The sequence below is a fragment of the Clupea harengus genome, chromosome 14 (assembly GCF_900700415.2).
Source record: "Clupea harengus chromosome 14, Ch_v2.0.2, whole genome shotgun sequence".
In the NCBI taxonomy this organism is placed as follows: Eukaryota; Metazoa; Chordata; class Actinopteri; order Clupeiformes; family Clupeidae; genus Clupea; species Clupea harengus.
The window spans coordinates 19,670,864-19,693,774 of record NC_045165.1 but is presented as its reverse complement, the minus strand read 5'-3'; the positions used below and the strand labels follow the sequence as shown (position 1 = coordinate 19,693,774).

The window sequence follows — 22,911 nt, the reverse complement described above, 5'->3', positions numbered from 1 at the left end:
TGTTGGTCTCTTTTGAGTATCTGCCCTGAAAAGTATTTAAAAGAAAACGTCTTGAAAACTAAAACATTATTTAACATGTTAATATGAACAGACAGGTTATGTGCCAAGAAGACAAACATGAGCTCTTTACTCAAGACGCAGCCAAAGACACGCAATATGCGCTATTGCATCACTTGTTAAATGACTTATGTGTTAATGTCTAATATATCTTACAATGTTGGCTATACAGTAGGCCTATGTACTATTACCACAATGTTTAATATGTTTAAGTGGATTGATACCTAGAGCATACTGGAACGGATTATATGGCTGTAATAATGAAATAATGAATTTGAGAAGGATCATTGTCTTCTTACAATGGAAGTGGGGTCATATTCTTGCAATGTATCATGCAGTACATTTGAACAAACAGAATTAAAATGATATTTTGATAGAGTACTAGGGAGATTAATCTAGCAGTAGCCTAATCTAGCCGCTGCAGGTTGGCCACATGACCACTGATGTCTCTGGGGGCAATTCAATCACATGCATTAGCGCTAAATGTGTAACAGAGATGCTGTCAATTCGAAGCCAATGCATCTGATTGAACTGGCGCTGGAGGGTTGACTCCGCAGGCTAAACACCACAGCTAATCTCCCAGGGATTCTTTACCTCACATGAGGGCACTGGTTGTGTGTCTGGTGAGGTCACTCATTGTTACATAACCGCCACGGCTCTCTCGATGGACGCTAAATCGTCTGTGGTGAAAACTACAATGTGTTACATAAGTCATTTTCATGTTTAGAAATTATAATCCCTCTCGCCAAGCCACCACTCCCCCGCCCTCACTTTCAGCATCAGTCTGACCCATTTGTGAGACACGAGAACTCCTGTTGCTAGCATTGGTTGAGCTTAAAAGAAGAGACGGACATCCCCCATTGGCTTTTTTTTAAGCGCATTCATGAAAATTCGGATACAGAAAACGCGAGTCTGTATGCGTTACTGTGTGACTGTGTGATGCAAATTGAAAATGCACACTCTTCATTTCCAATCAAGGGAGAAGTTATGAACAGCTGTGGGATCAAAACTTAAGGTGGCACCCCTAACAGAAACACCTAATAAAATTGCACCAAATGTAAATGTATGCGAATAAACCCGTTTCTATCAACCTTACTTTATTTATACTCTATGCGAATCGGGAGTTCATCCACCCCCTTCCAGTAGTTGGGTTTCCTTTCAACTGTTAAATGCTAATCTTGACCATTGGAATAGGGAATCATGAGTGGAAACACTTGAAATGCAACAAACATTTTCTAAATCAAATAAGAAATGCATTCTCTACAGGGGGTGGATTAGCTCCCAATAGGGTATGCCTTTATTGGTGGAAACAGGGTTTATTTGCATCAAATCACATTAGTTGAAGTTTTGAAATTCACAAAACCAAGCGGAATGAAATGTGTACAGACTCTTTTAGCTGAATTTACGTAAATGTGCTTAAAATGCGAATGAGTTGGATGGAGATACAGCTAGAGATAACATTTCCTAGATTTCCAAGATTTTATGCGAATTTCAACAAAAGTTTCCTCTCAGATTTCTTATTAGAATAGTCAAAATTGGCATTGAAAAGTTGTAAGGAAACCCAGCTTCTAACAGCACTGTTTCACTAATGCAAATTGGTTCTTAACAAGTTATTGTACCCTGCAAGTAAGGGGGGTTGTGCGCTCCCAGAGTTCCGTGCCTGTGTTAATGTTCTACTCAATGTTCCATTTAGAGTGTTCTAAGGTTAGCAATTTGGGGTCAGTGTGTTATGTGTGTTGTGTGCCCTGGTTTATTTTCCTTGTGTTAGCACCTGTGTTACCCTTGCCTTGTAACCTGTGTCTGCGCACAAGATCCCTGAGCCTTCTACTGCCACATCTGCTGTCTAAACTGTAAGGACCTGGATATCAGTGACAAGCATATTTAAATGCTACAATGTCTCTGAAGAATTGCCTTCATAAAATGTCTTTTCTTCTTCTCTCTGTACATTGTGCTGTCATGTGAGAATTCGAAGATAGATAAGACACGGGCAAGGTCTAATATGCCATTATTGGACTAACTGAACATTATTAGACTTTCTCAGTAGCAAGTGCACCTCTTGCAATTATAGGCATTGTTGAGCTAATTTGGCAGGGTCTTTGGTAAACATTTCCTGTTTGCCGTGTGTGATTAGTTAGGAAAGAACTCCTTGGCACATATTTATTCATTTGGCACATGTTTTTATCTGAAACAACGTACAGCACAGGCATACATTTCATCAATATGCGTGTTCCCATAGTTTCGAACACATGACTTAGAGTTGCTATAGTGCATTACTGTATGGGAACACAGAAGTCTTAACTCTGTAGAAATTAGCATACAATTTTAGGGGGATGCTGCGTGTTCGTATCATAAGAGCTTGAGACAATGATAATGAATACAAATGACCACATTTCAGTCTACAGAACCACGAGAATAGAGCAGGCTGCCTAATGTTAGGCTTGCATGTAAAGGATGTAAAGAATGCACAAAAATGAAGAATGAAAAAAACCTAAAATGAAGCAAACATCAAGACCGGCACTGGTTACTGTATGTTTACAGTATGTCTCTTTAGTTTTAAGGCTATACATTAACATTCTGTTTTTATGTTACCCTACTTGCTTAAGCAAAAAAGTGTTGGTAAAATTTCACACACCATTTTTGCATTAAAGATCTTTTTTTTTTTTTTACCCAGCCACATTTTTCACCTAAGCTCAGAATTCACCAATTAGCACATCACATTCGCAGAAAAAAAAATCCTGCATTTTCTCCACAGGAAGACACACTAGAGAAGAGAGGAGAAGCTTATGAAAGACAGCCAGCCTTCTGTTCTGTGTTCTTTGTTCTGTGTTCCGTGTCGTATGTACCATACACACATGCTTCAAGTAGATGTAGGATGACATACTCATCAGCACATTCCATGTGCCCTTTTAACCCCTGCATAGCAGAAATCCACATCTTAAGTCAGATTAAAAACAGATCAGTGTCTCACGGCATGAAGTAAAAGGCTAAGAGCAACAGATGTGTTGAAAAGCACCGCGTACAGAAATGATCACGATTAACACGTCTCTAAATGGTAACAAACGCATGCAGCAGGCTTGAAAAAAACATGTTACATGTCACTGGTTGCTCTTCGACTCAAAGTCACACAGTCGATTGCCACTGTCACATGTGTGAGACTGGAAGAGTAATGCACGTTTGTGTTTCCCATTCAGTGCTGTTATTGAGATATGGATGTTTGATGGTGGTGCAGTTCATTCTATGGCCTTGCGTAGTGTTAATGCAGTGCTATGGGGTTGCCAAGGCATGTGTCTGTGTTGTGTCGTGTCTTGTGTTGTCTTGTGTTGTGTCTGTGTTGTGTTTTTGCAATGCCATGGGGTTGCAGCAAACCAACCATTCTAATACAGCGGCCTTGCAGGCCTTTTCTGAAACTATTTCTCTGACCTGATTCATCTTCAAAGAGTTTCCTCAATGAAAGACTCTGAGTCAAGTACACAGAGCAGGCAGTGCTGACTGAGATAACGGGGTAAAAACATGGCATTGGCTGTGTTGCAACAATAACAATCACATGCATGAGGCATGAAGCTTACCGAGTTAATCCATATTCACATGTCGGATATCTGTTCATTGGTGACAAACTCATCCTTTTTCAACATTAACGTTCTGTCGAATAAATTGTATACTATATTATAAACTATTTTACATATTGTATATGAAAAAAAAAATATTTAAAAAAAAAAATATTTTGAAAAGGATTGCAGGTACTAGCAGACTTAACTTAGGACACTGGATACAGCTAAAAGTCTTTCCTGCAAGATAGCTTTGCATCAGAGGGAGGCAAAAGCCCTGATTTTAGTGGAACATCCTTTGAGGAATAGCTTAATAGACTGGCAATACAGAAGAGACAGCTACCCACGCATGGCTGTTATTGCCTTCATCAGACTTGCAGGGTGAGAAGACTTCGATTCCAGTAGTTGCCTTTGACCAGACCAACTATTTTCATTAGATTCAGAGGCTGCTAGAAAGGTTTTTCACTGCAGATAATGAAAGAGTAAGCACAGCATACACACTGTGTTTGTTTATAGATTGAAGCCATGTCTGGTTATCAAACCTGTGCCCATTTATGTTTGAATTTGTCCAGCAAAATTGGTTTAAGTCTTTACTTTGACATTTAGTATCACTGAAGACACCCCATCAAAAATATATTTTCACCTGGGTCTTGATCTACTTCTGAAAGAAGAAGCAAGTACTTCTTGTGCAGTAAATACTCTCTTTTCATATCTAACAGATACTGTATATATTCACCTAATTGATTAGATTAGATTAGATTCAACTTTATTCTCATTGTGTGGAGTACAGGTACAAAGCCAACGAAAAACACTTGGCATCTAACCAGAAGTACAAAAACATAGTATTATAAGTGCAGGAAAAGTAAATACTACTGCACAAGTGATGCTATATCTATATGAACAGCATGTATGCATTTGGTTAAGTATGTAGAGAATAAACAACATATATGCAGTTGGTTATATGTATACAGTCACATTATGTGAACACTCTAGTTGTTTCAGTCTGTGCAGAACATTATTAGAGCAAATAACATGTTCATTAAAGTACTGTAGACCTGAATTCTTCAAAGAAGATAAAGTCATTTGTTTTGGTTGGCCTCAAGCCTTTTTTTTTAAGCATATTCAGCAGGAAACATTGAATCGGATGGGCAGGAATAGCAGACGGGTCTATTCTCGACGTGAAAAAAGACACAGAGGGTACACAGATAACTCTAACTAACACAGGGGCTAACACACATACATAGCATTACCACAAAGCACACAGAAGAAATTATAACAGTCATTCATGTTCCACTGGACACAACATGGAAGGCAAAAAACATGAAAGTCTAATTTAGAAGACAGAACACAGTTATCTACACCAAATTAGTGCAAAGCATGATGGGAACCAACCCATTGTACATTACAGTACAGTTCAGTAACAAGTGCAAGGCTGCTGTTAGGGTGGTGTTATTCTGGTGTATTAATTGGCAGCCTACGTAAAGCAACCCCACACTTCCATTCTAATTAGGTCGTTATAGGTGACATTTCCATACACATTTAATTCGTGGAGAATTTGAAGACATGTTGAACCGCCACTGGCACATCCCAACTTTAGTCTCTGGCTTCAGAAGTGTTGCCTGCTTTTCTTGGCAACCAGCGCTCATGTATGAAAAACTTAGGCTTAATTAAAACATTTGTGCTCCAGAGCATTTCTATGAATAATTCCACTTGTGTAGCTGGTGCCAAAATGGAGCGTTCACCCTGTGAGTCTAATAATACTTCATCAACACAATAAAAGAAATGTGCAATGTATATAGCATCTATATGTTGAATCTCAAAAAATGATATGCTTCTCTCTGGCAACAATGAATGTGCAGTGAATGCACTCAGTTACTTGTTCACTGGAAGATTAGCTTATTATGAGGTTGCTCAGTGGTACTTCTCACAATTAGACATAACTTTCTGCATCTAATGAAGTTTGCACATGAATCAAAGTGGCTTTGCCCTTTTAACTTGTGGCACAGGGCCACACATAAGAGAAATTAAAATACAGAGGCCTATTGTGCAATAATTTATGGAATCCACCTTGAATATGTGAAAAAAAACTGATCTAAATGTTTCTATTCTCTCTTTGTTTCTCAGCACTTGTATGGATCCTTTATGCACCAGCAGTCATCTTGGCACGACGTCATTTTGCTTGTGGTACCAAAGATGCTGATCATCCAGAGGTACACTATCCTGGGAATTCCACCCAATCCCTGCACAGTAAGGGAAGCAGTGCACATCAAAACACCCTCCTCTTCAATGAGAGCACTGACTTTCAATTAGAGTAAATCTGAATAGCTGATGTGGTCCTGCTGTTTACCCTGTAGCCAAGGCTTGATGCAGACTTTGGGACGCACAGCAGGGAAGAAACACAGCGATGTGGTATTGGGCAGATACATATGCAAAGCCTCTTTATGTATGTCGAGCCTCTTATAATACATCAGTCAAATTAAAAACAAATTAACGTTGCTTATTACGCATGGGCGTCGTGAGGCCTTGGCATTTGGGCTACAGCCCTGAATGTTTTATGAAAAGCCCTGAATCTCAATTTCTTTTTTTTCTTTTTTTTTTGACAGAAATAAGAATAATACAAAATATGGCTGAAAGCAGCGAGGAGGGGGCCAAATAGCCCAGCAGGCCAGAGTTGCCATGGAAACCTGATGTCATCATGTCAGCGTCATGGCTGTAAGTACTCAGAGTAAGTTTCATGTCAATTGACCCAAAGATTGGCAGAGATATGAGCTCACTTCCTGTTTGGCGGATTTGCCACTGTGTTTGGTAGGCTGTAATGAACGAATAGTTTGAAAAACCATTTAAATAACTTTGGTGAGGCTTTGTCTGCAGATCATCACATGTGTTGAAGGTTTGACAACTTTGGCATCTCCCAGGATATCACTTAACATAACAACCACTTTTATAAGGCCAGCGCATCAAAACTTATTAGGAGAAATGTGTTTTTGCTTATTGCAGCAAACCCTCAGTGGGCAAATTATGCATTTTTATTTAGACAACCTCAGGAAGGGATCCCGACAGTTGCTTAGATATGATCTCACTTCCAGTTTAGCAGCTTTGCTGCCAATCAATGACCAAATTTCCAAACTTCTTACCATACGATTCTAGGGCTGCCATAGACTCAAACGAGGTGCAGGCGAGGCTTGAGGAGGTGGAAGAAGAGTTATCTCCTGTTGCTGACCATATGGAAAAGAGTAAGGTGAAAGGGGATGATGAGAGCTGTGCAGAATCAACTTTAATATAGCCTATCCAATTTTAAAATCGATCTCCAGAAAGCACTCTTTATAGGCCTATCTAAACCTTGGTTTACCCAAACGAAGGCGGATATGTGTTGTCTGAAATCAATCAACTTGTCAAACAGTATGGCGTTGACATAAAATGTAATTCTTGTGTACATAAACCTCGTAAATGTTTTTTCCGTTATCAACGCGAGTTCATGGGTAACCTATGGTGATGTGCATCAGTGCATGTCCCTTGTGTGACCTCGCATAAAAGTGATTTCATATAGACAAACAGTGTGATTTAATGGATGGGGTAATGTTCATGTGAGTCAGACGACGGGTCCTGCATGCCACTAGTTGTCTTTAGGCTACTGTTTCTGTCTCAAACTGCGTGGAACTGGTGCATTTAGCTGCCAGAATAATAACACACAAAAAATCATCCCGAGGGAGGATGCCCCCGGACTCCCCTACAGGTCTGGGCTAAGCCCCGAATGTTTTCAACTCTTAGCAGTGCCACTGCAAGTATTGTTGTGTTTTTTTTTTATTTGAATTGTTTTGTTTTACCACATTCACACACGCGCGCACAGACAACCACACACAAACGCACAGAGAGAGAGAGAGAGAAAGAGAGACTGGCACGCTTCGGTGAAATCCCAGCTACACAAAACCGAAGGACGGATTTTGTCCCTTGGATATTGAAAGGCCAGACCAACTTTTTACGTAACGCATCATTTAGAGGCATTGGCAATGCTTCAGATCGGTTGCGGACTTCCAGGGAGCGGAGCTCACAGGGCGTGGCAGCCGTGAATTGCTGTGAAATCCAGGATAAGCCGAGCCTCAGTAGCAGCCGAGCCCGCGCAGAGTGGGCGGAAAAGCGCGTGAAAAAAGAGACTCGCCATCTGCTGCACTGGGGTCCAGTGTGATGCGGTTCCCTCGAGGCGTCCTCCTCATGGAACTAGGCTATACCCATATGTCTCCTAGTCCTGAAAACACCCCCATCCCACCACTGCTCTGCTTGGTGCAGTTCAAAGACAGTGACACCTCAGGAGAGAGAGCCTGGAAGCCAAAGACACATATACGCTTAAAACATCTCTCTTGGAGTTGAATTTAGTGTTTCTGACAATCTAATTAATGATTTGGTGTAACATTGTAAACACTTGAAGTCTTAAGCACGGTCGATCCAGCTGATATTGTAATATATATTCAAACCAAATTAAAATGGCATTATTTTCCCACGTACATCTGTCCTCTTACTCGCTCAATCGTACTCCGAAACCTTGCCGTCTGCAAAGGTCAACATAGGGGCTCACCGTCGATGATGGAGAGTTGTGTCATTCAATTCGCTGGGGTTCAGCATGAGCAAACACTCTACTAATGGATGCGATAGCTGAGGTTACGTATGAGCGCTAATCCTAGTCTTTTTTTTTAGTTGCTCTCCAGCAACTGAAGGCTGTGTCCAGATGCGTAGGCTAAGCTAGCAGTGCTCTCGCATTGGCTGGGCTGCGATGCTGACTCGCCATGTGGGCACGAAGACGCTCTCGGTCTGAGCGCCAAAGAACAGCTGTACAGCTGTGAACCAATGACAAGCGGGAGACGGCGCTAAGCGCAACAGCATCTTCAGCGGTGATATTTAAACCACGGGCAGACTACTGGCAATGCAAGTTGTAGCGTTTCCAATGTGTTTGAAGGTGAAGATGATGCTGTTTCCACTGCGAATCTCACATGGACTAGATGGGGTTTCTGGACTAACCTGTGGATACATGAGCTGAAACCCATGATGCCTTATCTCATACAACTGCTGTTTTTCGTTCTCTGCCTGATCCTTATCGGCGAATGCCGAAAACACGCAACTAGGGAAAGGAGGTGGACGGGACCAGTGGAAACCCAGAAGCATGGCACGTAAGTGTGTAGACATTGATTAATCTGCGTCTCTTCGCCCTAAAGATTTTCAGACTATGTTCATGCTATGTAGTTGAGTTCATTCACTTCAACTCTCAATATATAATTCAATATATGTGTTATGTTGTTCTATATGAAAAAACAATATGATGATCATGATGAAGATACTAATGATGATAATGATGATCCTCTGAAACCCTTTAGCGTTTTTAATAGTCTTTAATGATTAGCCGTACCGAGTTATTCCATCGACAGATAATTACCCTGCGCGCCCAGCGCGTTACACCTTAATTGGGACAGAGAGCGGAACGGCGACACTGCCATGACCCAGACAGTGTGTGCCCCCTGCCCAGCTCATCAATGGGCATGCAGTGCACTTGTGCACTTCACCCGCGGCCAAAGACCCACGTGTCACCAGCACGTTTTGCCCATCTGCCAGTGTACATTTGTGATGCGCTGATATGATGCAGTTTGTACTTAACGCTCTGCAGCGGTATCACATTAAGACTGTTTAATCTTTCGCATTTAACTCAACATGGAAAACGCTTCCTAATCATGAAAGCTATCCATTGGTTCTCCATCACGCATGGAATTGTGATTTGTTTTTTAAACATTGCCTCTCAACATCTACCACAGTGGAGATGCCTGTGAGGTAGTGCCTACAGAAAAGATTTGTCAGGATCTAAACAGCTCATTTGTGGTATTAAAAAAATTGTTTTCATTAAATATGAAGAATCTTACTCACCACTGTTAACCAGTTAATACTACTGTCATCTACTGCTGAAAGATGATAGAAAATAAGGGCCCTAGTTATCAGCAGTATGGAACTGTACTGGACTCAGGTCGGGTCTGCCCCTGAGTCGCTGGCTTTGGCTGCACTGAAAATGAACAATAACTGATCAGCAGTAAACTGTATTGATTCTGGATACTCCAACTCCAGTACTGACCGCAACAGATATTACAGGATTTATTGTGCCAGTTTCATCCTCCTGAAAGTAAATAACAGATGAGGGTTTTGACAGTAAAAAAAAAAAAGCTTTGACATTTGTTTCTTCTGCTTTTCACATTGTAAAATGTCACATTCTTTGTATTAAATATGTACATCTACAACACTTCACTGCCTCAACATGTGTTGTCAAGAGGATGCCAATTAGCGAACTAAAATAACTGACAGGCTTTGATGTTGAAACAATATGATTTCATAAAATGGTGTGCTTGATTATGTCGTTTGATAGTGCACTGACAAAGAAGCCACCAGATGTCACTAAATCTAAGAAGTTGAAGACAGAGCAAATTCTTCGTGTGGATGACCATGACTTCACAATGAGGCCAGCATTCGCAGGTAAGACATTTACATTTTTACCTCTATTCATGTAGCAGTTTAGCAGTAGCAGTTTGCTCTGCCAGTTGCGCCAATGAAAGACCCTCTGGATGTTAGCTAAGGTCAAAGCATGAACTCCAGCTGGGTTATGCTCCACACGGATGTCACCAACATTAGTGTTTCACTGTGAAGCAGCAAGTCCTTGAAATCCCTTAAATAAACTGAAAATAATCTCTATCTTCCCCCCAACCAAACACCTCTTAATTTGTAATAAATCCTCCCTTAATATGGTACCAGACTCTTTTAATCTCTTGTTGTGTGGTGGCCAACCACTTAATTATACCTGAAGCCATGTACAAATCGTCTTAATTTCTCTCTCAAAATTCCAGGAGAAAGGAAGGATGGCTGAAACATAGTTGTAGTGCATTTGGCGAATTATGTCATTTTTTTGTGGCTGAAACGGTGCCAAAATAGCTTGATGTTTCTGATCCCATGTACAAGGTGGCCGTGTTATGAGACTGAAATAAGTTGTCTCTCATCTAGCTGTCTTTCATGTCAAATCATCCTGCGGCTACACCCCCCTGCACAGCTCTTCATATTAGTACAATAAGGGCCTGCTGAGATCATAGGCTAGGCTTATCTGAGTCATTTGACTTGTACAACAGTACACCATATAGTACTTCTAGCACTGTACCAGCTCCACTAGCAAGAAATCCTTTTACTAAAACCATGGAACAGCCTTGAATGCATATTAAAAGGCTTTTAATGTGGAATCTTTAATGATGATTTCTCCTTTATCTCCTTGTAAGTAGCAGCCAACCCCTCAATTACCTCTGAATCCCTGCACAATTCTTCTTAATATTGCCTTAAATATTAATTTCCCCTCTACTGTTCCACTGTGACTTTGTAGCATAGGTTTCTTAATTTGCAAAAAAAAAGGTGCCATCTTTTCTTTTGGAAGTGCACTGACACAATCTCCAATGGGAAATGACGGTGCCAAATAAGACTTTGTCTTGGGCTGATAAGGGGAGAGGTACATTCTCTGTTCGACTCTCTTTTGTAAAGCCAATGTTAAGGCTGCAGATTACAGCAGATGCTCCGTGGCTCAGTTCATTTATTTGAGCCCGACGCTGGAGGCAGATAATGCCATCAGATACCGGATGAAGATTGAATTTCATAAATCATCAATAGGAGCCGGTTGTTCCCATAAGAACAGCAAAAGAATAGTAATTAAGTTTTCTGATTTATAATAGAAAACAGAAAATGTAAATTAGGTATAATTTAATTTGCTCTTTGAAGTGACGGTGTGGAATAGGATTGGACGGGAAGTATGGGATATCTCACATAACAAAGGTGTGTTTTCTACTACTGTGATGCTGTGGCTTCCTGTAGTAACACAGTGGGATTTAATCATATTGAACGAGGCATGACTAATGAGACTAATCAAACAGCATCGCCCGCGCGCTGGCCCCAGTGCACTGTGTGTATTCACAGTGCGAGCACTCACAAAAAAAGAAAAATGAAAAAAAAAAGAAACCTCATTGCCTTTAATTTCACACTGTGTATCAGCAGATATATTGCGAGGTTTCATGAAGGCCCCCTCCAGGCTTTCTGCTGGATGACTCGGATGGTATTATAGGCTCAGATGAAATCAGATGGGCTCAAGGCTGCTCTTTGTGTAGGACTTAAAAGTTGGCACTCAGGGCTGCAGAACCATGGAAACTCCACCTAATGCCGATTGTTAGGTGCTTTGTTCAGCCTTTTCCGAGCTGTGCGTGGAAAGGAGAATAAACAGCTCGTATCGACTTACTGACGCAGTGCACTGACCTGTTCTCTGTCTTGTTAGCAGTACAGCCTTGCTGGACAGAGGTGTGTGTGTGTGTGTGTGTGTGTGTGTGTTCGAGTAAACATCTTGGGGATCTGCAGGTGGGCTGAACATTGCCTCGCTTAAATGAAGCACTTCATGTGAAAGACATCCTCCCACAGTTGTGTCCGGTAAGGAAAAGATAACAGGCTGCAGCAAGTCCTGTGTGTGTGTGTGTGTGTGTGTGTGTGTGTGTGTGTGTGTGTGTGTGTGTGTGTGTGTGTGTGTGTGTGTGTGTGTGTGTGAGAATGTGATGTGTTTTCAGGCTTTGGCTCTTAGTCGCTGCCTCTATCTCCTTGGTGGTTCTGGTTCGTTTGGTGCCTGAGGCAAAGACACAGTTTTTCCGCTGCTGCCACCCCCTCCACTGAAATACACCGATGTGGATGTGGGTGTGTTTCTGGAGGGCGGCTGTCCCCTCTGTAAAAACATCACATTTCAGGGTGGTGAGCAGTAGTGTGGATGTTGGGCAGAGGGGTGGGGGTGGGGGTGCGGGGGGTGGGGGAATGGGGGGGGTTCTTCAGTAACAAGTTTGTATGATGTGCCCCCCCCGTCCCCCCGTCCCCCCGTCCCCCCACCTCACAAACCTTAGGCTTTCAGTTGTTCCCAAAACTCACCAAAGTCAGCAGAAATATTACCCACAGGCTACTGTCTCATTAGATATAGGGTAGCTTGTCCAAGTGCTGGTAAAGTGGCTGTGAGCAGCTCCTTCTGTGTTGATGGACTGTGACTTCCTGCAGCTATTACTGTACAGGTGCATTTTGGGTAGAGTAGGAAAGGTGAAGGAAACACCATTACCAGCCCACTCTGAGGATGTATCATGACCTCTTAGTGAGAAGTGATGGAAAATGCACCAGACTGATTTAGTTGTTAATCCAGTGAGAAGATAGCTTTCACCCTATGCATTAAGCTTATAGCTAAACCATGTACTGGAGCACTCAAATCTCCATGTCAAACACATGGTGTAAGAATGGGCATGAAACGTGTCCGGAACATAATGTGACTGATAGATTAAGTATAGGCATTATATATTTATATGTTGAGGACATAACATCTCGCTATGACATAAGCCAATATGATGGATTGGTCTCAGTGAAGATTGTTCTCGTAACAGAAGATGGGTAGTGATATCAGGCTTTTCACAAGTGGTTTGTTAGTACTATCAGTATTGCCTGAGGTTGCTGATATTTTTGGCATGTGAAAAATAATGGAGTATTAATCATGTCCCGTTACAGAATTAGGCTGAGATCATTATCGTCGAATTGTGCTAAGGAGTGTATCAGAACTTGTGTCATTTTCCTCCCAGCCTACCACACACTGACATGAGAATGCATAGCATGGTATTTAGCTTGCCCACAGCTTTGCTCATATCAGCAGAAACACTCTTGGCCAATAGCAAATAGCCATGGCAGTCATCCACTGTAAATCACTGAAATGGCATGCCCTACCACATGGGGACCTAGCATGAAAGATGGTAATCACATATTTTTTATTAACTTTTAGATTTTTGTTGGATATGGGTAGAGAGAGAAGCTTAGCTTAAACATTGCTGTCTGCCGGTTTAGCCCTAACCATCTGGGACCGACTTTGACTGTATCTCCGTGGCGTAGCTTGCCTGACGAGATTAATCTGGCAGTTTCTGCTGTCTTGGCCACGTGGATTAGCACATGTTACAATCCCTCACCGCACCACGCCTCTCTGACAGCTGTCTGCCCACGACGACACTGGCCAAACATGGAAGGATGGGCAGGCCTTCCCCAGCTCCCTTTGATAAGAGATAACGATATGTGCACAGGTACAGAGAAATTAAGGATAACAAATAATTTTGGTGTGCATTGTGCTGTCACAGAGGCACCTGTTTTTTGATTGCCGGTTGCAGAATTTATGTCATTCTGTGAAAAAAGAATTTAATTCATCACGGTGAAGAATTGATCATAAATGTTCTGCAGTTTTTTTGCACTGGAATGTAATTAGTTTCATGGATACAGCCATTTCAGACGAGGTCAGATGTAGAGGCAGATAAACAGGAATGTCACATCGGGGGGTTGATTGGTCTGGAAATATTGATTTCTCCCAGGAATGTTTTTCTATGTTTGTCATTCAGCTGATTTGAAAAAAAAATGTCATTGATAACAGAAGCGGATTCTTCTATGTCCTCTAAAAGCAAAGGGCAAGAGATGTGACTGTATGCCTCCGCAATCTTTCCAGCACAGTGTTCACATTACCGGCACAATCAGCGATGGGTGCATGTCCACTTTGTTTACATGCCATACACACTGAAGTAAAACCATCAGCGCGTAATCGTGGAGAGTAAAAGCATTCTACTCTAGTTTTCCTGAACATATCAGATCAGTTGAGGCAACCATCAACTGGTATGTTTTGCTATCTATACTTTAGCCAATCTAATCGGATTACAGTTGGTGAACTGTACAGACTACTGTACAATCTAAGAGATGGAAATCTCATCTAAATCTTTCCTTTAAACTGCATGCTTTGCCTCCATATATACGTATGTTTTTGTTGACCATTCAGGCTGTGGTCAGGGCTTAGAGGTGTCTTTCATCTTCATAACCCATAATCCTGACGAGATGAAGTTGAAATGGAGAGGCTGAGAGTGCTTGCGAATGTTAGCCACTGCAAGAGAACAGAATCACGCTGTGCTCGGTGTCTGTCTGTGTCGACATCAACGTGGAAAGTGAAAGCCAGCACTACACGAGAGCCTTCTGTCCCCACGAGGAGAAAAGCCTTCAGATGTCCATGGCACTGTTACTTCAGAAGTACAGAAGATTGCAGACTCGTGTCTTCTCTGCCCTGAGGGTCAGAACCGCCAGGGGCATGAGAGATTTTATTTTATTACGGTCCAGGTCACTGGGTCCCTGTCAGCTCCAGCACAGATGTGCTTTCAAACCTGTCAGCCTGGCTGTATGTGACATAAGAATTGTCTCTCTCCCCCCCCCCCCCCCCTCTTTCTATTTCAGGCCCTGCCGTTCCAGTTGGAGTTGACGTGCAAGTGGAAAGCTTGGATAGCATTTCAGAAGTAGATATGGTAGGTTAATGACTCATTCTTTATAACCCTTCGGGCCCTAGTCATTTTGCTCTGCATTTCATGGGCCTTGATTTAAGTCGTTTCTACTAACACTTAATAAGATACTAAAAACTTTGGAGATGGTTTTTGGCTGACATCTGTCCCCGCAATCGCTGCCTTTAGTTGTGCAAAGTGATGTAAAAGGAGAATGGAGAGGAGGATTTCTTGTTTTTCTGGTAGAGTGTTCCCCAGCTTTGACAGATGACATCCCTGGCTCTGATGCAGATTCGTCTCTGTATTCCCTGGTGGGAAAGCCTCTTTGTGATGTAACAAAGACATTTTAGGACTATTGTTGACGATACATAATTATGGGCAGCTCCAAATGTTGGCCGTTATGTAACGTTGGGGGAACGATGGAGACAGCGAGAGAGAAAGATGATCAGCTTTAGTGATTTAGCATGGCATAAGTGCAGAATAGGTCCCTCTCCATCCCAGCTGTCAAGGGTGATGAACAGAATGTGAATGCACTGCCATAGCTGTGTCCGGAGCCGCGTCTCCTCAAATGGAAAATCACGAACTGCCCGTGTAAATTGTATGGGATTACTTGATGCACAGCGGTGCACCCTTGTGTGGAAAATAGTGCTATCCTACTCACCATTGTTTGCTTGTCATTGTGGAAAAAATAAACACTAGGTGATGTTGTTTCAGTGCACGTCTGCCTACGTGTTTTATATGGGGTTTTGAAATGCACATTTCAGATGAAGGGGGATATACTATTTAAATGTCTGTTTGCTATATTCTCTCATATTTTTCTGGCTATGCAGTTTGAAGTCTTTCAGGGCCATGCAAATACAGTAATGTGTTTGTGCAAGCATTGTTCTTGACCGGTGAAGAAAAGGATTTATTTTTCTTTCTCGGATTCCTTCATTTCCATAAAACCTTGTACACTTGGGACTTCTCTTGCATACAAACTCCTGCTCAAAAACACTCGCACCCAAACACATGCAAACACATAGGCTGAGGCAGAGTAAGGGTTTGATCAGGCGAAAGGAGGACATTTGTCCAAATGATCCTGGTTTTTAAAGAGACCAGCTTGTGAACATCAATGGAGATTGTTTTACGTCTTCTTTACCAACCTCTGTATATGGCAGTGGCAATGTCTCAGCATATGCCATGTCAGATATGACAGTGTCTCCTTGAATAGTATATGTACATATTTCACATCAAATGCTATGCCATACATGGCAGTTTTTTCTTCAGTTATGTATGTAGTACATATTGTATGTCTTATCAAATGCTATGCTGCATCATCAGCACAACAGGATGAGATATAAGGATAGTTCATATTGAGTTCAGTGAATAGAGCATGACCTGTTAACATGGGGTCGCTGTGGCTCAGAAAACTGATGCTTTTAAATCAGCATTGCCAGTTCGGGTAATGTTCTGGCCCACTTCCGGTAGTGTTCTGGGCCACTTCCGGTAGTGTTTTGGCCCACTTCCGGTCAAAATGCTGAATGCCCAACCACTCCCAATCATGCCATGCTTTGCATAGAAGCCTCCACTGTTGCTGGGCGGATGTGTGTACCTTTAATGTGGGGGGGAAAACCACACACTGTCCAAAGCAAACAACGTAAATGCGGCACCATTTCTTGCACAGGACTTCACCATGACCCTGTACCTGAGACACTATTGGAAGGACGAGCGTCTGTCGTTCACCAGCTCCACGAACAAGAGCATGACCTTCGACGGCCGCCTGGTCAAAAAGATCTGGGTGCCTGACGTCTTCTTCGTCCACTCCAAGAGGTCCTTCATCCATGACACCACCACTGACAACATCATGCTGCGTGTGTTTCCCGATGGACACGTGCTCTACAGCCTGAGGTAGAGATATCTGTCCATATATTTGTCTGAATATCTCTGCTGAGCTATTTTATTCATGAGCCCAAAAATGTTTTATTTACATGAGAAACACCATCTGCAACTATGCAAATTATCCTGAAATAAAACCTTTGTGGCATTATGTGGATTGACATGACATTGTTTATGACTTCCATATTTGGTACATTTGATGTTATTTATGAAATGCATATTAGGTATATTTTTATCATTATTGTTATGACCATAAATACACATAGCCATAATGTATGCAGCTTGTAATAAGCTCCTAAAAAATAGCTACCGCTACTGCTGATAAAATAAATAAAAACACACACAGGTACATTTCCATGTTGCCTGTGTTACTGTTAAAATTAGAAAAATGCTTGTGGCGTGTGGTGAGTCTACCAGTGAACAAGGTCAAGGCCCCGGGGGCAGCGTGTTGGTCAGTGGCTGGACAGTGTGTTCCCACTGCAGGGGACCTGTCTACTATCGATGGCACTGGCCCAGTTCGTCTTGGCTGCCTACCAAGAGGTGTTTACAGGCCCAAGTGAATGAATTCAGTCGTGGCAAAGGCAATTGTGCTCTTAAGTTAATGCTTCTCCTTCATGAATATTTCATGAGGGAGATGTTGTATGAGACTCTGCGTGACTCTCTCTGTGCGATGTCTGTGATGTTGGTGTGTATTTACCGTTGCTCGTATCATTTCTGGTGTGTGGTTGGATGGGTGTAGGCTCTCTTCATCCATTTGTAATGTGTTTTTTTTTTTGATGTGCAGGGTCACAGTAACAGCAGCCTGTAACATGGACTTCAGCCGATTCCCCCTGGATTCACAGACTTGCTCGCTTGAGCTTGAAAGCTGTGAGTACAGCCTTTCTTTATTTCTTGTTTTTTCTTATACTGTATCGGCAGGAGCCGATCAGCCATGTCTTTCATCCCGAATGTAAGTCAGAGCCCTAAAGTCCTGGGGTTTGTCTTTGTCAGACGCCTACACGGATGAGGACTTAATGCTGTACTGGAAGAACGGCGACGAGTCGCTGAGCACGGACGAGAAGATCTCCCTGTCTCAGTTTATGATCCAGAAGTTCCACACTACCTCCCGGCTGGCTTTCTACAGCAGCACAGGTGCGCCACAAACAGACAAGGAGACACAGATGTAATATGTATCTTTATCATACATACTGGATTTTTTCATACAGACAATTTTACAGGATGAAAATGCAATACAAGTAATCAAAACCAGTTATACCAGTAATAAGCAACAAAATTGTTTCCTAGATGTGCCGACCACAAAAAGGAAAAATAAATGACTTGGGTTAGGTTCCATTCTGTTTTACGCTTAAGATATGGACTGGGCTTACATTGTCTGTGACAGAAGTATATTGACGTATATTGATGTCTGTAGGTTAACTGTAAGTGTATGTGTGTGTGTGTGTGCATGTATGTGTGTGTATTCTTCCTCCAGGCTGGTACAACCGCTTGTTCATTAACTTCACTCTGCGGAGACACATCTTCTTCTTCCTGCTGCAGACCTACTTCCCAGCCACCCTTATGGTCATGCTGTCCTGGGTATCATTCTGGATCGACCGCAGAGCAGTGCCAGCCAGAGTCTCTTTAGGTACGGACGAGCTGTGGCCCTAGTGTGGCCCTAGTGATGACTTTTTTCTTCCTTTTTGTGTCCCTAGGTAGGCTTGCCCCTTTATGCTAGCGCCCCCTGAAGTGGGGTAGTCTAAATCACTTTAAAATTAAACTATTAAATTAAATATTATTAAATGATTAAATGATTATAGCATGTTGTCCTCTAGGACCCCCCTACTGATGCAGAGGGTCACTGTTATAGTAATATATGTTATTATATTATATTATATTATTATGTTTATTTTATTTTATTTTATGTATATTTTTAGGCTATTGTCTCAGGTATAAAGACTGTATATTTGTTTAAATGACAAGATGAGACTTGAACACAGAGAGAACAAAACTAATATGCCTGACAGCATATATGTATATAATCAGTACAAGTCCCCACATATGCTGTATACATGTCCTCAGACCCCAGTTTTCTGTGATTTCTTTCCACCAGGCATCACAACTGTGCTCACAATGTCCACCATCATTACTGGAGTCAATGCCTCCATGCCTAGAGTCTCCTATATCAAGGCAGTGGACATTTACCTGTGGGTCAGTTTTGTGTTTGTGTTCCTGTCCGTGTTGGAGTACGCCGCAGTGAACTACCTGACCACAGTCGAGGAGCGACGAGGCAGGAAGTACAGAGAGAGGATGAGAGAACAGGTAAACGCCTCATTGGTGAAAGTGAAAAAAGAAATCCCATGTTTGGGAATTTCAATCATTCATAAGGAAGATGTGAAATTCCTTAGGCTACTGGTTAGGGGACCTCGCTCAATGGCCATATCTCTCAACATCACATAAATACCTCTGTGTCTAAACAACCAACTGTCTACTCTAAACATACTACAGAGGTTTTAACATACCGAGAACAGAAAAACCTCAAACTGAATTTAGAACTATATTTATTATTATAAAGGGGAAAAGGATAGGTGGAGTGTAAGCTGCATGTTGTGCAGCCAGGTAAGCAGTTGCAGAGTGTGTATGACAGAGAGAGAGAGGGGTGCAGTGTTGTGCACGTTCACACCTCTCATGAACTAGTTCAAAGTTCAGTTCATACAAGTAAACATGAATCGTTCACGTTCATAGTTCACCATTTAAATTCTGAACTAGTTCATAGTTCAGTTCATTTTCATTTTTTTTAATTAGTATGTAGTACTATTTAAATAATGAATTATACAGGGAACTAATAATAATAACTTGCTCTTCAGCAATTATATGCTACTGGTTTAATCTCAGATCAACAAGGGCATGTACACTAAATGAAAGACCGCTCAAAAGTTAGCATAGGTAAACCCTGTACCACTCGTATTTTTACATTAGCAGCTTATGCTAAGCGAGTTCACGAACAGTTGCTGGATCAATTAAGTGACAGTGCTCGTAACGATGATGAGAAAGCTAAACTATAACAAACACATACTGACAAGGTAGGCTACAAAGTCAAACTCACGTATACATGGACGCACACAACTTCAACAAAGTGCAACGTTCAATTATGTGAAAATATGCCCGAAGTTAACTGCTACTCCATCTAAATATGCCATGAAGCAATATCAAACATTGCACCGTGAGAAGTGGAGTCACATGACCAACGCAATTACCAAATATGGTCATTTACCGAAACATGGTCTGTTTGGGCAATTTAACAAATAATTACTATGGCCTTTTTAACAGGTACTGAGCAACGACATGGTACAAGCATTCGATTTAGACAGTGTCATTCCTCAGCAGAAGGAAAACATTCCGTAATGTTTTAGCTAGACCTCAGTGGCGCTGGACCTCAGATAATATGAACGTGTTCACCGTTCAAATTCATTATTTGTCATGAAGTTGCGTTCAGTTCATCGTTCTCATAAAAATGAACGTGTTCAATGAACGCGTTCTTTTGAACGCGTTCATGCACAACACTGGAGGGGTGTGGCCAGTTCTTAAAGGAATCTGGTACCTGAAGGTAATCACAGGTGATTACAGGTGAGACCTAACGTATCTAAAACAGAGGTACACAATCAATGGCACAAAGCAACAGGCCCATAACACGATAAACATAGTTCATATCTTTGGGGAGCAGGGGATTGGAGCACTCCCTGTGTGAGTATGAACCCAAACTGGCCATGGATAACGGTTGAGATTGGATATGAAACCAGCTTTATTTGTTGGGAACTGCGATAGAGACTTGCTGGAAAGGTTGTAGAGATTTTATCACTGTGCCTTGAGAGATCGGATCAAGTTAATGATTAGCTTGGAAAGGGGAGGGGGGGGGGGAGAGACTTATAACAGAGAAGCAATTTGTGGATGCAGGAAGTGAGCCTATTTTCTCATCTACACCTCCCAACACCATTCCACTTGCAGATTATAGCAGAGGGGTTTCATTTTTACACTGTTGTTGATTTTCTCCACCTGCAGATTGATCTGTGGATAAACACATCTGTCATATTGGTAGCCTAAATACTGCCTATCATGCTTTTTCTCTTCAAATTCATTAAAACCTATATATTCCTCTACACTCCACTGTGGAGCCCAACCTTGGCTACAGCCAGCCCTGAGTCAGATGCTTTCTGGTAGATTACAGCAAATGGAGTGCTTCTCTTTTCTCATTGGTAGGCCTAAATGTGTTTTCTGGAACAGACTCATGAGACTGGCTTTGCTAGGATCATGCTTTACTATCAGAGCTACAGTCCCATCTAGAGGCTGATTCTGGAAGAGATCTAACCATGTTTTGGCCTAGGTACTGCCAGTTCTGTGCCAGATCAACTCCACCTATCACTTCGTATAGGGGGTTGGGATTTAGCCTTGATTGACACTGATCACATGTTCCAAGCTACAGGATAGAGACACAACTGAAGCATTGTGTGTACTTACAGCACTCTCACTGCCACCATCTGTCCACACCACACTGCCCCCCTTCCCCTCCCCCACTTCCTGTCTCTGCAGTCCCTGCCTTGCACCTGTGGCATGTCTCACACGGGCACCATGATGGGCGACGGCACCTACAGCGAGGCGGACACCAACAGCCTGGCAGGCTACACCGAGGCCCCCATGGTCCACGAGGAGGAGCACGAGAAGCAAGAGCACATGGTGGTGCACCTGTCTGTGAGCAGTGAGTCCACCACCACCAAGAAGAAAGGCCTGCGCTCATTTCGCATTATCAAGAACACTCATACCATTGACAAGTACTCCCGCAGCTTCTTCCCCGGGGCCTATATCATCTTCAACCTGATATACTGGTCAGTGTACTGCTGATCCGGGCCTGGATTGCAAGGCTCGAACCTTGAGCTAACCACCCGAGGGGCTATGAACTCACAATGCCTCCTCCTCGCCCAGAGGAACACAGACTGAGTGTTGCGGCATCTAGTGTTTCTGTTGTCATAAGTTTTATGTTTTTTGAGTTTCTTTCAAATGTCAGCTGGGTCTCTGTAGAAGCATCACAAGGCTCCATTGGTCTTATTTATCGCGGGAGAGAAGATGAGACTGAGAGTCAGATGCTTTTTTCTTCAAAGATTTGATCTTGGACTTTTAATATCTGCTTGAAATACAGTGACCCACCAAATGTCATTTTAATTCTGATGCTGTTTTAAATGTTACAAGTGATGTTGGTGTTAGCTTTGCTTTCGGTTAGGTTGATCTAATATTTATTAGTGTGTGTGTGTGTGTGTGTGTGTATGTGTGTGCGCACGTGTATGTGCACGTATGTCCATGAGTGTGTGTCCACACGGGTGCATTTGTGTGCAAGTGTGCACGTCTTTGAATGATCATTCGTGAGTGTATGCGCTTATGTCTCTTTGGACAGAAATCCTTAAATAAATAGCATGTTTGTACTGTAATGTACATGGTAATGTTAAGCATTTGAAGCACTTTGAAAATAAATGCCACCCCATTTTGTTATCTAAGAGGGTATAAACAAAGTGATTAAAATGTGGGGATTATCTCAGAACATGAGCCTATGTATTGCTGCATTAGTGTGGAAGTGTATATTTTCCTCTAGGATATCCTACACATGCTAATGTTCTTACATTGTATTTATAGCTTTTTTCCATTAACTTAAGGCAAGGGGCTTTTTGATTTAATCATGTTAAACTTGATCAGTCATGTGACTAGCATCTTAAACTGCCTTAAGTAACTTGGTTTGATAAAAAAGCAGTGTAAGTAAATGGTTGTTGGAAATCTGTGTACTGTTACAGAAAAAAAAACCTGTTGGTCATAAAGCTACTGCAATGTTTTGCTTCTTTCAAATCCATGTTTGCATTGGTGGGAAAGAATGTACAATGTATTTATCATCTGCTGTAAAATAAACAGAAATTAAGTAAAAAGCATTTTACAAAAAAACTCTGCTATGGTCAGAATTGTTGGCAACATCCACAGTGTCATATAGTGTTTATTTATTCATTTTTGTGTCCCTAGGTACGCGTATTTCTTCGCTATTATTATGGCAAGTTAGCCTCTAG

The 22,911-nt window shown here is 42.0% G+C and overlaps 1 protein-coding gene across 1 annotated transcript; it reads left to right on the top strand.

Moving 5' to 3' along the window:
• The first annotated feature begins 8,035 nt into the window (after positions 1-8,035).
• Positions 8,036-22,792, top strand: gabrr2a (gamma-aminobutyric acid type A receptor subunit rho2a). The gene is made up of 9 exons (XM_012836729.3): positions 8,036-8,761; positions 9,997-10,103; positions 14,922-14,989; positions 16,626-16,849; positions 17,622-17,704; positions 17,828-17,968; positions 18,309-18,461; positions 18,927-19,135; positions 21,401-22,792. The coding sequence occupies exons 1-9, from the start codon at positions 8,637-8,639 to the stop codon at positions 21,707-21,709; spliced, it is 1,419 nt and encodes a 472-aa protein (XP_012692183.2). The 5' UTR covers positions 8,036-8,636; the 3' UTR covers positions 21,710-22,792.
• Positions 22,793-22,911: the final 119 nt, after the last annotated feature.